Raw genomic sequence first — 14594 nt, forward strand, 5'->3', positions numbered from 1 at the left:
TTAAAAAATTATCGATAAGAGTTTCCTGAATTCAAAACAAAACATATATAAATGCGAAGTTGTAGGATATTCATTAATAATATTTAATAATTTGTTAATTCCTTTTTTATATAAATTTATACTTGCCATATGAGCAATTTATAGTTGGCAGGGACTTTTAAAGCCATGGTAAAATATTTAAATCCTTTTAAACAAAATCATTGTGGACAAATTGTTTGATGCCACGTGGAATTGATTTTTTTTAGCTAGAAAAATATCGAATTGATATTATAATTTAGCAAGATCTGAAATATAACAAATAAACAAACAAATCAACCAAATCTGATCAATTTGCCTTTGCAGTAATATTTGTTACATATACCTCAGTTTTGTTGCAGATATTACAAAGATAATGAAACTCACTTCATGTCTGAAAATTCTATCATCGACAAGCGAGCGAACAAGGCGACATAATGAGGAAAGTTGTACATCAGTTTCTGTTGCTCCTCTTACTCTCTAGCCTAGTGCCAGTCTTAATCATGTCGTGGGCATCGCTATCCATTCCAAGACTCAGGAGGGCAGTGGCTTGGAGATGGTAAGCAGTAGGCCAATCTGGGAATACTACCTGTGCTTGCATAGCATCTTCCAGAGCTTCCTGCACCATGCCATTCATCAGGTATGATACACTGCGACGCGCCAACACTGTCGGCGAGATCATCGTCCCCATGTCGATAAACTACAAAAATTATATGGAAATGAGAAGGGGGGAAAATCTTTGAAAAACAGAAAGTAAAGCTCGTTGACTGACTAGGACCTGTGTGTAGCATTCAATTGCGGTTGCAAAATCTTTAGCTACGAAAGCATTGTCGCCGTGCTTCTTAGAGTTCAAAGTCTCCTGAATTTGGCTGGTCCAGACTTGGAATGACAACTGCAATAGGAAAGAAAGAACAGGTGATGATTCAATGAGTTCTACAGTCAAATGTGCAAACAGAAAGGAAAATAAGGATAGAATCCTTACATCATTGGCTAACCCTTCGTCGTCCTTGTATCCAACCTTCTCCAGTATTTCATGTATGGCAGCCAAGTCCATTCTTGCACAAGCTTCACCGAGGTGCGATAGCTTAAGTGTTTGCTTGGAATTCGCAGAGCCATTCATAATGCCCATCAGTGTATACGACGGCACCTGTGAGATCCTCTTATGCTAATTAGCAAATTTATATATAAACAAGGTCGAGATAAGGTAGTAATATCTACCTCTGCATCCTTTTCAAGAGATCCCAGAGAAGTCACAAGTGATTTTATAATTGGCCTGTCGCGAGGTTCATATTGCAAACAGCGAGAAGCTAATCGAACCAACTCAGCTCCATCAGCATTTGAGAAATGCCCCTCTAAACACGAGTCCATCAGTGTGCGAAAATTCTTACCGCGGATAAGGTCAAGGGCCTGGAAAGATCAATTCAAGTATTAGAAGACTAGAACTTGAAAGAAGGAATGGCAAGAAAGAACTTAGGAAACCTGCCATTAGAAAAGAAGTCACTGTGAAACCTAACAAAATCAGACAGACAATTTTTATGATGGAAATGCAAGTTTTGAAGTTTCAAGTTTCAGATGTCCAAGAACTTAGGAAAGACATGGAAAGCGTCTCTGATCTTAAATGACAAAAGAACTTACATGGCTAGGAGGAATATGCTTCCCACTAAGAAGGTCAAGCAGAAGCGTTCCAAAGCTGTACACAACACTTTCTGGAATCACTCTCCCTGCCAAAAGGATCCAAAGAATTAATTAGAATTTAGTGCGATAATGGAATTGGAATTCCAATTCCATGAAATTTCATGGTTCAATACCCGTTCTAAGGTACTCTGGCGGTGTGAAGGCCAGGTTAGTGCTGTAGCTCTTCCCATCTCTGCTATTCTTCATCAGACCAAAGCACGACAATCTGGGATTACCATTCTGCCAAATGCAGTATGTTAGTCATCAAATAACAGCAATGTCGAACTAATCGAGGAAGCAAGCATGCAGAAAGGAATGGTGGAGCTAGTATAGAACAAATGACACCACCTGGTCAAAGAGAACTCTGTAAGCATTGAGATCATGGTACAAAGCTCGCCCTCTGGTGCTGCAATACTCGAGTGCCTGGGCGAGGTACAAGGCCACTCTTATCCTCATTGCCCAGCTCAAAGAGTGGGTATCCCCTGCCATTTGGATTCCAAGTTTAGGAATTTTGACTAAGATTTTGCTCGTCGAAAGAATAGAAAAGCGTTAGAAGTGCGGTACAGTGGAAGAGGTGCTTGGCGAGAGTCTGGTGGGGCATGAACTCGGCCACCAGAAGCCTCTCGTCGCCCTCGCAGCAGCAGCCGATGAGATTCGCCAGCCGCTCGCTCCGGAGCTTCCCCACCGCCTTCGCTTCTTCCTGCGCCGCCGTAACCAGAATCAGAGATCACCTAAGTAATTAAGAGGCGAAGCGGAAGGGAGAGGAGGTGAGGCGAACGAGGAATTGACGGGCGTCAGGCCAAGCGAACTTGTTGAAACGCTTGATGGCAACGTCGCGATCGGCGGGGAAGAAGCGACCAAGGTACACGACGTTGGGCGCCTTCTGGCCGTGCTCCGACACGATGTGGTCCGGCGAGAACCCCTCTGTGGCGGCCCGTAGCTCATCCAAGCTGAACTCGGTGAAGCCTACGCCGTCGCCGTCGCCGTCGCCGTCGCGGCTACCCTTCTCTGCACTCCCAAGTTCAAAGGCATCACGCAAGCTAAGACAAGTAATGGCAGGTAATAGGCACCAAAAGCAAGTATACCGATATCGTCAGGCTCGAACATAGAGGACTTGAAGTGAGCCGGCCACCAGCACAAGGATAACCTGCAGCATCGAGTTGCCATTCTTGACCCCCAAACAATGAAAAGTAGCACCTCCGTCCCTCTTCCTCTCTCCTCTCTCTCTCCCTCTCCAAATGTAGGAGCAGTAGCTCCTGCTGTCGCACTCGCTGCTGCTACTTCCTCGTGAAGAATTGTGGATCTTAGCAAACAAAACCCTCCTTCAATTTTGCTCAGATCCCCAGCTCTCCAGTCTTTCACTCACTAGACATGCGAATATTTTACACACGGCTCCGTTTTCATGATCCCTTGGCGTAAAAGTCTCCTCGTTCCCCTTCGCTGACCAGACTGCTTTCTGCTTCCACTTTAAAAAAAAAAAAAAATCCGCCCTTTTGCCTTCCACAGTGGAGGCTCTGCAGACAACATGGCTGACACGATGATCGACCGAATTGGCATTCTTAACGATGCGCAGACAGGAAATTCCTCGTGAAGTTCATAATGGCAAGCCACAGCAAACATCCTGTGATCTTCTGTGTGGCGATCAATTGGAGGTTTCTATTGGCTGCGTCCTTTTGCTGTGGCCTCCTGCTCAAACTTTCACCATAATTAATAAGAAATGGGAGGCAAGATGAGCTGTGAAATTCCTCGATGCTAATCGCCATCCAGTCCATTTCCCCTTTCTTTCCAAAAGGCTTCGGACAGGAGGGACCATATCGAGCACCCGCATGGCATCATAATTATTCGAGTGTGCTCTCTACTGGAGGAAAACGAGATTACTGTGTCTGTGACAGAGCAGAGCAGGGACTAAATTCATGTATAATTAACATAATAATACTTCAACTCGATCTCATACGTTAAATTAAGTGTTCTAACTTCTATCTAAATGCAGAGCTCTTTGAATTGGACCTGAGAAGGACATGGAAACACAAACACAAACACACAGCGTGCGCTTTTGGCTGCAGCAGACAAGCATAATGGCATCTGCTCATTTGAGTTGTTAATGCGCAGGCGGCAGTAGAACATGCTTTGCCATCACAAACTCCAGAAAGTGGAACTGTTACTGTTTGGTCATATGCTGATGCATGCGTCTCAATCATTTGAAGGTGCCAGTCAAAATGTTACCCAGATCGGCCTACGTGCCGAGCCCAAACAGCCAACCCATTTGCATTTAAAGATTTAATAAAATATTTCATCATTTAATTTCTACAATCAGTTACTGCAATTGTATCCTACTGTTCTTATTGCATCAAGGATACATTATGAGCGACCTCGCAACCTCACAAGAATAAAAGCTGGAGGCTAAGGCCAGAAGCAGTACAGTGCACAGACCTGATAAGAAGACAAACCCTAAGCAACTTCACTTAAGACACTGTAGACTAGACGACATGTTCCCAAAATTAAAATTAAAAAATAAAAATAAAAAGACTCCATGGCTTGATCAAGTAGACACTGGCTGAGTACCATATGAACTAGCAGCGACCATCAACAGACCTGTTATCATGCCATATGAACTTCAGTTCTTTTGCTGCCATACTACTTAATATTTACATCGCATGAAGATCCAAGTACCTTTTCCTATATTGATTGGAGAGCATAATACCATTGAGTTGGTGTCTTCAATAGTACAAAGAACCTGACAATATTTATATTTTTTTAGTAAAAGAAACCCGAGAGAGCCGAGAGAATGTTAGTTAACTTCATCAATACCTTGCCACCATTCACCTCTGTTGGCAGCGTTGGGATCATTGAAATTCTCTCCCTTTAACAAATCTTTAATCTGAAACCACTTGAAAGGTAATATGCCTCGAAGAAAAGTGAATTTACCATCCAACTCCTATAATTATATTGCGATTTAGAATCTCACTTACAGGTTTTGGAGCTCCAGATGGTTGGTTGGATGCAGAGCTGTCGTAGAAATCCCGACCGCCGTAGTGAACGGACGAGCCAAAATAGGAAGATTCTTCAGATCGACTGGCCGAGACAGATTTGCCATCCTTTCTCCGCACTGTTTGTCTTCTGGACGGATTGCCCTGAGATTTGCCCAAAACCTGCAAAAGCCGTTTAAGACGGGGGGAAAAAGAATCTCCTTTTGGTGATTCAATCACACAGAACGAGGAACGACGGCGAAATCAAAGTCCTGGACGTACCGAAGACGGCGGAGGGAAGACGCTGCTGAAGTAGCCGGGAGTGGAGGGAGGAGGCGCATACTTCCCAGTGGGGAAGAGCTCGTCGGCGATCCAGGAAGACGGCTTCTTTCCTCCTTCCATGGACTCCAATCCTGTCCGCGCCGCCTCCTCGTTGTGGTCTTGGGATCGCCCAAGGAGAGGTATAAATAGGAGGAGGGGGGAGGAGAAGGAAGGACGGATGAGACAATCAAGGGAGAGGAGGCATGGAATGGCGGCGGCAAATGGAATTTGATGACGCTTGGACTCCACGTGGCACGGCATAGATACCCGCCTCGCTCGCGCTCGCGCGCGCGTTCTTGGATTCGCAACAAATCTTTGGAGATACATTTTTTGACACAGATTTTGATACCCAGCTAGATTTGCCGGCCAAAAAGAAAAATAAATGGATGATTTGCCGGAAAATGTCCATTGTTTTCAGTTTTTATTGAAGCTCATTCATTGAAATAAATTCGTGGCTCGTATCAGTTGAAACTTTATGTTGTGTTCTAACTCCACCTAAATTGCTTTAAACAATCTAAAATCAGTCAACCAGTTAATTTTGAATGCGCATAATAATAAATACGTTAATTTTAAAAATAATTTGTTAACACATGCACTTTGAATCTTACATGTGAATTTATAATATTAAGGTTTATACCGTTGTACTGAACAATTTAAATGTCTCATGAATTAATTTTTAGAAACAATTTAAATTTGTTGGGCAAACCAAACTGATTGACTGGTTTTGAGCTGTTTTGAAATATTTTAGGATGGGTAACACTTTAAACTTTAAAGTAATAACCTTTGAGATGTATAGACAGCTAGACTAGACTCGCACAAATGTCAACTTAAAATGAGCCAACAGAGTTGATTCTAAAATCAAGTTGATAGTTGTAGGTTAGGAAAGATTTTATCATCTTATATAATATACAGCAAAAGTCTTCAAATCAAATCTCACCTTTTTTTAAAAAGATGGATTGGAAATTCGAGATCTTAATAATATAAATCTTAAAGCTCCTCTTTGCGTGTTAAAATAGGATAGTGTAATTTGGCATATATATATTAGGGAAATTAGAATGTGATTAGGCAGGTTTTAAACTTGATATATAATACAATTAAAACTAAGAACGAAGTCGTCGATCGACAAGATAAAAATGATTATATTGTTTATCTCGCCGTACGTGTGGTCGAGATCGAGAGACAACTCACAACAGCGGTGGAGCCGAGTTTTATTTGTCCAAGGATAAAGGAAAAGAATCAGAGCGAATCTTAACATGACAAAGCAAATTAATCATACAGCGCCTTCAGGGGGGAGTTGGCTTTCGGCGCCGCTCTTGGCAATACACACCGAGTGGCGACTGCAGCTTCATTCACATCAAGTTTATCTTCTCGCATCAATTAAAAAAAAAAAAAAAAAAACTATCTTTAACTACTCCTTCAACAGAAAGAAGGGCGACAGATCTCTCTGCTTTTTGTTTTTCCCATCGCTGTCGTCCCACCGGAATTAGCCTTCGGATAAGCCTCCACCGGGCCATATCGCCCAGTAACGGCCCCGGGTGTCACCAACTTGGCCAGGTCGACGTGACCTTCGATCCGATGCGCTCAAAAGATGGCGATATTTATCCTCAAACACAGCACAAGACAAAGGCAAGAAAGAAAGCTCCGATCTCAGTCAACGAGCGAATTATATGATTCGCACGATCGAGTGTGTCCTCCTCTGACCCACCCACCTTGCATTTCGGCAGCAACAAGACGACACGAGCACCAATAATTCTACCCTTATCCTTATCGCCAAGACGAACTGGAGCATCGCAGCGTACGTGGGATGGCGTGGCGTCGGATGCTTCGTGTCACGGCGAGTTGAGGTGGAGATGCTTCTGATTCCCTTGGTCGGAGGGCTTCATGTGCCACAGTCAAACTCTGAGCAACTTTCTTATCTGTCTATTATAAGTAGACAAGGGTACTATATATGTATATATAATCTGGTGAAGTTCTTGGTATTGTGCGTTTTAAAATAATAATTTTATAATTTTTTTATTAATTTATAATTGTATTATATTAAATTATAGACATCTTTATTTAATTTTACTATGTTATCTTGTAATTTTAAAATATAAGTCCTCAGTCGTATTAATGCCTATGAAAAAGATCTTCAAGAAACCATCCCTTCATACCAAATTTTTTCCAATCAGTTTCTGGTAGTAGTTGTGTGGACCAAAAATAATGGTGGGGTCGACCCAGAAAGCTAAAAGGAACTAATTCCAGGCACAAATGGCGTTTGCATTTCTTTACTTGGGCAGTGTAGTTTTGTGAATGATTTCAAGTTCCACTAAGAAGGAGCATCGTAATATGCAAGATTCACTCCTGAAACGCAACAGTGTCCACCATAGTCCCCAAAATCTGGACTATGTTTGATGCCATCGAGTTTGAGACATGCTCTTCCAAGTGCTTTTTTGCATCCTGCCTTCCGACACTGGCTAAAAACAGCTTTTCTGGTGGAAGCTCGTCCTCCTCTTGAATTGCTTTGTTATATTTAACGGTTAAATCCCGCATTTCCTGATCATTTAAGACATTAAAAGGCAATTTCAAAAGGAAGCAATGTGTTTGAAGCAACTACTTCAGAAAATACAAGGAGACGAACAAGGTCTTATAACAAACCTGAACGGTTTGTTCATTAGTTTCGGAATGCGTATCAAATGGCCGAAGTATAAACCCATCACTCCATTTCCTTCTATGGATGTTCAGCAACATTTTCTCCTCAAGTTCATTCTTCCGATAGTTTATAACTAAGGAATAATAACTATGGTTTAAACCATGCGTCAGTGCCTGGTAATTGACATCAAGAGTGAATTACACCCGACAAGAAAGCTAATACACACTACATAAAATAGTGCTACATGAGAACTATACCTGAGTAGAGGGTTTGTTGAGATGACCAATATTTGATGTTGTTTGGCGAGGCTCCCGGCCAATCAGCATTAGTGTAGGGTCGATCAAGCGAAAAGCATCAATAACAACCTTACCCTTGACGCTCTGGATTGGATCTACAACCACAGCAATTGCCCTAGCATTAAGGGCTTCAAAACTCTGCAGAGAAAGTTTGAATGTGACAGATTACCTACTAAGAAATTGAAAGTTGTAGAATCATCAGATCAGTTCATGAAACTAAGATTGAAATGGCACTGGAAACAAGAGCATGCAAAGTCACTGCACTTACATCTGTAAAAGGCAACATATCTAGACAGAAGAAACAGAATATAACAGACAGGCCATGCACATACAGAAAGGAGTTGGGATACAAATAACTCACCCGCTGCGTCTCTATGTCAACACCAGAAAGCCAGCAACCAAATCCAGGATGAGAATGATACCATCCAACCACCATTTCATGCCTGTTTGATTGTTCTATAAGTAGTGTGGGTTATGATGTTGATGAAAAAATCCTCAAGTACAAAAGCAAATAAAATTTTCTTAATGCAGGTTTAAAGTTTACCAACCAAGAGGAAGGCAAGATTGCATAGATGATAAAACAGATTTGTGAGCTATATTTCACACTAACATATTAAGGAATACACATTTTAAGTGCAACTTAATCTTATTTCAAAAACCAAGTGGGGTATGTTGATGTTTACTTACCAAGAGAATTGAGGAAAAAAGTGGGAGCAATACATTTTATAACATAAATTGCAGCATTGTTATTCAGTTCAAATCGGCAGCAATGAGTTAGTTGAGTATTGTAAAAGATTGATTTACTTTATCCCATCTGTTTTACCCATCTGAGCATGTCTAAATTTTTTGCCTCAGTAACAAACAAAAGGACAACAAAAACATTCCCCCCCCCCCCCCCCCCCCCTTCTTAGTCCACCTCATCCAATTTAATCAAGATTTGAAATGACTGGATCAGAATGCTAACCAAGTTAACTGATTGGATAACAATACCAAAGCCTTAGAGCAACTACCAGTAACTCTATAATCAAATGTATTGCTGGCTTCCTAATTTAGTATGGATTAGCAAATACAACACATTGCCCCAATACAATTTCAGGAACCACTCGGAAATACTACACCAACTACTCATGAGATAAGATCATTCATCCAAAGTTATGGAAACTCCAACAGACTATCAACCATTTTCAACTGCCGTGCAAATTAAATTGTAAACAAAAAGTTCCTTATCTTGCAATTCTTGCTCTCTTTTCTTCTGCAATTCTTGCTCTCAGTATTACAAAATTTGTTTGTAATAGAAACATAATTAAAATCACCTAAGAATTGAAACATAAGTAAAAAAATAAGCATGATGGTGATAATGTGGTATTAACAGTACTAGACTAGTACAGCATGTTTCCTCTGACATAATTCACTCTCCCTTCCAATTTAAATATACATAAAACAGTGTGAATCTAGTAAATCTTTGGCGCTTGCCCCTCACAGCAATAAAAGAGAGTTTAAAGATACATATTAACTCAACGACTCATAAAAGATTATCAAAAATAATAGAGTTATGTTCTGAGATCATTCACTACCCATCCTCAAATGTGGCTCAGCATTCCATCAATCACTGTCCATTCCTGAATCCCAGAGTACACATAAAACATAAACTTGCTACAATTATGCAGTTCAGAAAGTAAGATAAAATAAATAAATAATCATGAGGTAGGAAAGATAATTGATATGACTAGCTTAAATGTGGTGTATGAACAATTTTATATTATGTACATATTTTTTCTACCATATTGAATCTCCGTCGCCATTGTGTACAAAAGAATTAAAATATTATTTGACTCAACTTCACTTTCTCAGATACCAGAGTATAAAATGGTAGGATGAGAAAACGATCAAAGATCCAAAGATAGAACTTGCACACGCACCGATGAAAGAAAAACAAAGAAATAAGGCATACAGTTATCCTGGTATAATTAAAAAGCTAGGAAGAGATATTCACAGTCATCCAAACGGAACAGATCCAAAGGGATTAAATCTCTTAATATAATACAATAGGTAATCTTCCAAACGTACTTGCAAAATGTAGATCAAGAAAGAGAGGGATGACCATTGAATTACCTTCCGGTCTGCTTCAACATATCGAGCATCTTGGTCTGAAAAACGGGGTCGATGGCCTCCACGCTAACGCCGGTCCCGCTCTGCGGCATCGCGAAGACATCGACCACCCGGACTGTGTACTCATCCACGAACTCCCCCAACATCAGCCCCATCACCTCCATAGGCACTCCAGCTCTCGCTGTTTCACAGCGTCATTCAAGCAATCTCATCCCACGCTCAAAATCGCCAGAGAAAAGGAACGTATAAGTTGGGATGACGATTGGCAATACCGTGCTTGAGCATCTTGAGGAGGGCGAGCGAAGAGATGTAGACCTGCTCGGAAGTGTCGGGCTTATTGAATTCACTGGGCAGGTGGCCAAGGGCCGGGAAGAGTTCTCGCAACCGCCGCCAACTTATTTCCATACACACTTCCTTCCTCCTCGCTTCCCGTCGCCGTCGTCCGTAACTCTGCCTACGGCTTCTCTGCGTTCTTGGAAACTTTGACTCCAAGGCGGTGAACGAATGGTACTGTGCGAAATGAAATAATATATTTATTCACCATGTAGAATATTTTTCTAAATAAAAAATTATAGAAAAATAATTATTTTTCATTGATTGGGCCAGGCGGACCGGGCCGATTCGGGCCTGGCCCATATGGTTTCCCACTACTCCACGGCAACAAACGTAATACTTTCGTATTTGGCAATCGATTCGAAGCTGCCACGCCATCGATTTCTTGGAGTCTCCCTTGAACTCTGACAACTTTTGCCCCCTGATTTCGCTGCTTCGGCTTTGGTTTCGGTTTCTAGGGTTCCGATCCAGGGAGCGAGGCCGGTCGAGAGGGAGGTATGGATTGGGGAAGCGTGACGGCGGAGGATCTGTTCAACGCCCTGCGTGAAGTTGAGTGGTCCTCGCCCCCGCGCTCCATCTCGGAGTTCTTCTCCCGATTCACCGTCCCCAGATCCTCCTCTAAATGGAGCAGTCGACTTAAGTGCAATCTTTACTAGTAAGATCGATAAATGATAATCTATGGCGTTCTCGCTGATAATCTATGGCGTTCGAAGTTCCCTTTCGGATTCTGCAATTTGCCACATTGTTTAACGATATTGTCTGAACGTTCTCTTGAAAATTTTTATCGCAGCTACAGAACGAATTACTTCATCCTGATCTTTTTTGTTCTTGGTAAGAAAAACAGCTAGGTCATGTCTGTTACTGTATTCTTAAACTTACTTTGTTGTATTAAGTATGCCTACCTAATGCCCTCCTATTTTAAACTTCTTACTGCAGCTGTGGGATTTCTTCTGAAGCCTCTTGCTGTTGTTGCAGCCTTTCTCACAGGTTTAAGCATCGCATTTTTAAACGATAGGTAAGATTGCCTATTGTCAAGTTGCTTCTGAACTATGAGGAGTTGATTCTCAATGTTTTCATACAGTAGAACAAAAAATTGTTCCTTAAAAAAGTAGGCATCATTAGCACATACACCTTAGCACCAGTTGATAAAATTTCTATCCTGTTTTATTTAGGCGGGTCTATTACCATCTTGGTTTGCATACTATTGATTATGATTAGTTGTTTCTTTGTCTTGTGAGTTACAAAAATGAAAATGCATATGGCCTATTTTTATGGTGGGATTTTTGAAATGAATGCTTTCTTTTCTACCTATGGAACTGAAATTCTGTCTCAAGCTCACCAGCATTCACCTTAAGCGCATTTGATCTCTTCATCCGATCTATTTCCTTTCCTTTTTATCCCAGTGAAATGCAGGCCAATTTCCTATCAAACAGTTTCCACATTGTTCCACTATATCTAATGAGAGGAAATTCTAAGGAATGACCAACGACATGATATTTTTTGCAGCTTGCTGATCTAATGTGAATGATGTTTTGACCTTGGTGTTACAATCCATTCAAGTATGCATGTTTCTGGATGCTTGTCAAATAAAACTTCTGTTTGATTAATTGACTCTGATCTAGCTTGCTTATGGACAATTTGCACTGGTCTTCCTTAATGTTGATAGGCTAAAGTTTGTCCTGTTGTTTAATCTTCATTGTAACTTGATCCTGCATTATGCCACAAAATAATGGTAACAGAGGTTGGTCTTATGGATGTCAACATTTCTTTTTCCTTGTTTTTTGCTTCCTAATATCTAAAGCTTCTATTCTCATGAAACAGTGAAATAAAAATTAAGAACTAAACCTTGCATCTGGAGCTTTAGTTGGCTTCTCTTATAGATAAATCATTAGTGGTTTTGCTTTCTCTTTTAGTGTAGTATGTATATCTTAACACGACTCGGTGAGAAGACACCCATAAATGATGCTTATACAATCTAGTAGTATTAGAAGTAAATCTAGGAATTTATCGAACCTATATGCGAAAGGGGTTTGTAGAATTGTACTCTTGCCAATTTAGTGTCTACAGGTTGATAAATCAAGAGTAAGTTTTTTATTAAAAAAAAAATTAAAAAAAAAGTGATCCTGGTTAGCAAGATTGCTGCACAGAACCTTACCATTTAATTGGCAAAAGGGTCTTGTAACATTGTGCTCTTGCCGATGTAGTGAATAGGGTTCAATAAATCAAGAGTCAATTTTTTTTAATGATCTCCTGGTTATCCAGATTTCTGTGAAGAACCTTACCATTTCACTGTTTGGCCTCTACTTCAGTAATCATGCAATAGACCCTTCTTAGAGAACTACCTTTCTTTTGAAGCTATCAGGGAATTGATTTCTGCTGAATTTTTAGTAGTGTAAAAATAATGTTTTACGTCTTTCGGAGCAATCTATGCTATGGTTTGAATAATTGTTTTATAATGGGAACCTCAGCTATCAAAAATATGCTATGATATTTATCATGGTTTTGCTACAAATTTGTCTTAGAAAACATCTTCCATGTACTTCTTAGGCTCCATCTGAATTTTTTAATACTGAAAATTTTTCTTTTGGTCAATTGAAAAATATGTATTTTTCAGGAAAATGATTTTTTTTTTAAGAACAGAAGTCATTTTCTTTAGAAAATTCTGAAAATAGTTTCCTAGAATGTACCGTTGTTAGAGTTTCTATTTCTGTTTTTTTTTTCTGTGTTGTTGGAGTTTCTTTTTTTACTCTTACATAGTTCCTTAATTATCTGGTGGAAATAAAACCTATCATAACTGTAAACTAAATATCATCTCTTTTATTTCTTCATTTTAATGCACCATTTTGTAACTTTAAAAGTAAATGTCCTGTTTCTTTCTAATGGAGTGGTTTTCACAGCTTTGCTGTAACTTTTAATGAGAAAGTAACAAGGGTTGTCAGACAGTTTTCTCCCCATCTAGCTGCAAAGTTGAGGCCCCCTATTGCGTAAGCACTAGTTCATGTTCTTTGAACATTATTACAAATTTGTTATGGAGTCAATTATTTTGTGGCATGTGCATTCATAGGCCAGTAATTGGTGGACGATCATCAACAAAAAGAGCAATCCATATTTGTGGTCAACCTCGTTGGGTGTTTGTGCTAATATCCTCAGCTGGTAAGTTCAAAAACTCATCTTTATGGTATCTGATGTCAAAACTCTTCAGTGACCGCAGTATGACCTAAACTTTTGTTGCAGCTAGTTGCATCCTCTGGTTGACCTCCTGCAACCTCCTTTCGATACTTTGGGCATTCACCATTGGGCTGCTTGGTACTTGTTCGCATACACTTTATTGTATGATGAATTGATGTAATCTCACAGTGGATTGGGTTTTGCAGCAACAATACTTCATGCAAGCTTCAGATCACCCAACCTGAAAGCACGCCTCAACACATTCCGTGAGGAGTTTCGAGCAGTGTGGCGCAATTATAGCGAGCTATAATCACTGAGGTGAAGATTATTTTCCTGGAAATGATTTTTTATTCTCACACCTTCAGCTTAAAACTGAAGGACATAACCCCAATAGACAGTATGACTCCATATCAATAAATTTCTTCACTCTATTCGTATTTTGATACCTCCCCAGTCTATTTTCTTACTTGTGTACAATTGTAGGTTCAAATGCTTCGCATTCCCTTAAAAAGAACAATTCTTGTATTATGCATGGATGTAAAATGTTTATAATATTTGGGGATAATAAATAGTGCAACTGAATCTTTGCTTGTAGGATCCGGCTTGAAACTTTCTAGGGATGGCTGCTTTTCCTTCAAGATGGTCAATTTTAGTTGGAGGGTACAATCATGTACAGAAGCTGGTATCATACTTGCTGCCTTGCCATCGTCTTATTGTAGTACAAACTGATAAGTGATAACCCGATATGATTAACTTTGTAAGCTGTGATTTTAGAAGGGAACTTTGCCGTTGCTTATCTATTGAGGATTGAAGGCAAACAAATGATTACTGTGTCTGCAAATGCTGACGGCTTCGATGTGGATCATGCTTGCGAATGATTACGTAATGCTGTTAGCCCCGAAACTCAATAATTGTTCGTTCGATGAGGTTGATCCGTGAGAGCTCTGTGCTGACGGTCACAGGAACGCCACTATAATATGCGAATGGGAAAATATGAAAGCTTCTCCCTTAACTAATGTTCCTCTGGATTTTCCTTGACCGTTGGTATCCAGAGGGCTTCTGATGTGAATGTGAAGTATA

The 14594-nt window shown here is 40.3% G+C and overlaps 4 protein-coding genes across 4 annotated transcripts; 1 reads left to right on the plus strand and 3 right to left on the minus strand.

Annotated features, from left to right (window-relative positions):
* Positions 1–337: 337 nt before the first annotated feature.
* LOC141838092 (serine/threonine-protein kinase BSK5-like) lies at positions 338–3461 on the minus strand. Its single transcript, XM_074725490.1, has 10 exons — positions 2775–3461; positions 2468–2697; positions 2254–2389; positions 2038–2171; positions 1824–1929; positions 1651–1736; positions 1234–1422; positions 998–1162; positions 794–907; positions 338–715 (listed from the first exon to the last, which is right to left on the minus strand). Exons 1-10 carry the CDS (start codon positions 2854–2856, stop codon positions 470–472), a joined length of 1488 nt encoding a protein of 495 aa, XP_074581591.1. The 5' UTR covers positions 2857–3461; the 3' UTR covers positions 338–469.
* A 504-nt stretch (positions 3462–3965) lies between these two features.
* Positions 3966–5100, minus strand: LOC141840933 (uncharacterized). Its single transcript, XM_074729035.1, has 5 exons — positions 4938–5100; positions 4659–4838; positions 4498–4567; positions 4360–4423; positions 3966–4281 (listed from the first exon to the last, which is right to left on the minus strand). The coding sequence occupies exons 1-4, from the start codon at positions 5055–5057 to the stop codon at positions 4407–4409; spliced, it is 387 nt and encodes a 128-aa protein (XP_074585136.1). The 5' UTR covers positions 5058–5100; the 3' UTR covers positions 3966–4281; positions 4360–4406.
* Positions 5101–7313: 2213 nt separating this feature from the next.
* On the minus strand, positions 7314–10362 carry LOC141837206 (26S proteasome non-ATPase regulatory subunit 14 homolog). The gene is made up of 6 exons (XM_074724650.1): positions 10286–10362; positions 10017–10194; positions 8266–8347; positions 7866–8042; positions 7614–7781; positions 7314–7511 (listed from the first exon to the last, which is right to left on the minus strand). Exons 1-6 carry the CDS (start codon positions 10296–10298, stop codon positions 7314–7316), a joined length of 816 nt encoding a protein of 271 aa, XP_074580751.1. The 5' UTR covers positions 10299–10362.
* Positions 10363–10724: 362 nt separating this feature from the next.
* On the plus strand, positions 10725–14336 carry LOC141839874 (PRA1 family protein A3-like). Its single transcript, XM_074727724.1, has 8 exons — positions 10725–11001; positions 11137–11177; positions 11283–11361; positions 13244–13330; positions 13411–13499; positions 13581–13652; positions 13721–13832; positions 14110–14336. Exons 1-7 carry the CDS (start codon positions 10844–10846, stop codon positions 13822–13824), a joined length of 630 nt encoding a protein of 209 aa, XP_074583825.1. The 5' UTR covers positions 10725–10843; the 3' UTR covers positions 13825–13832; positions 14110–14336.
* The last annotated feature ends 258 nt before the right edge of the window (positions 14337–14594 follow it).

The sequence above is a fragment of the Curcuma longa genome, chromosome 11 (genome assembly GCF_044706935.1).
Source record: "Curcuma longa cultivar G26 ecotype Majalengka, Jawa Barat chromosome 11, ITB_CL_G26_1.1, whole genome shotgun sequence".
NCBI lineage: Eukaryota > Viridiplantae > Streptophyta > Magnoliopsida > Zingiberales > Zingiberaceae > Curcuma > Curcuma longa.

Bases quoted from the DNA above. Each gene is read 5' to 3' on its own strand.
- LOC141838092 (XM_074725490.1), bottom strand. From the start codon at position 2,856: ATGGCAACTCGATGCTGCAGGTTATCCTTGTGCTGGTGGCCGGCTCAC. The intron at 1,163-1,233 runs GTAGATATTACT...AGGATCTCACAG, and splicing joins CTCTTGAAAAGGATGCAGAG to GTGCCGTCGTATACACTGAT. The intron at 716-793 runs GTCCTAGTCAGT...TAATTTTTGTAG, and splicing joins CAATTGAATGCTACACACAG to TTTATCGACATGGGGACGAT.
- LOC141840933 (XM_074729035.1), bottom strand. From the start codon at position 5,057: ATGGAAGGAGGAAAGAAGCCGTCTTCCTGGATCGCCGACGAGCTCTTC. The intron at 4,839-4,937 runs GTACGTCCAGGA...CGGCTTTTGCAG, and splicing joins TCTTCCCTCCGCCGTCTTCG to GTTTTGGGCAAATCTCAGGG. The intron at 4,568-4,658 runs GTAAGTGAGATT...AAGTGGTTTCAG, and splicing joins CATCTGGAGCTCCAAAACCT to ATTAAAGATTTGTTAAAGGG.
- LOC141837206 (XM_074724650.1), bottom strand. The intron at 8,043-8,265 runs GTGAGTTATTTG...CTTTCTCTGCAG, and splicing joins TTGACATAGAGACGCAGCGG to AGTTTTGAAGCCCTTAATGC. The intron at 7,512-7,613 runs GTTTGTTATAAG...TTAAATGATCAG, and splicing joins CTAATGAACAAACCGTTCAG to GAAATGCGGGATTTAACCGT.
- LOC141839874 (XM_074727724.1), top strand. From the start codon at position 10,844: ATGGATTGGGGAAGCGTGACGGCGGAGGATCTGTTCAACGCCCTGCGT. The intron at 11,362-13,243 runs GTAAGATTGCCT...TGGTTTTCACAG, and splicing joins ATCGCATTTTTAAACGATAG to CTTTGCTGTAACTTTTAATG. The intron at 13,653-13,720 runs GTACTTGTTCGC...TGGGTTTTGCAG, and splicing joins ATTCACCATTGGGCTGCTTG to CAACAATACTTCATGCAAGC.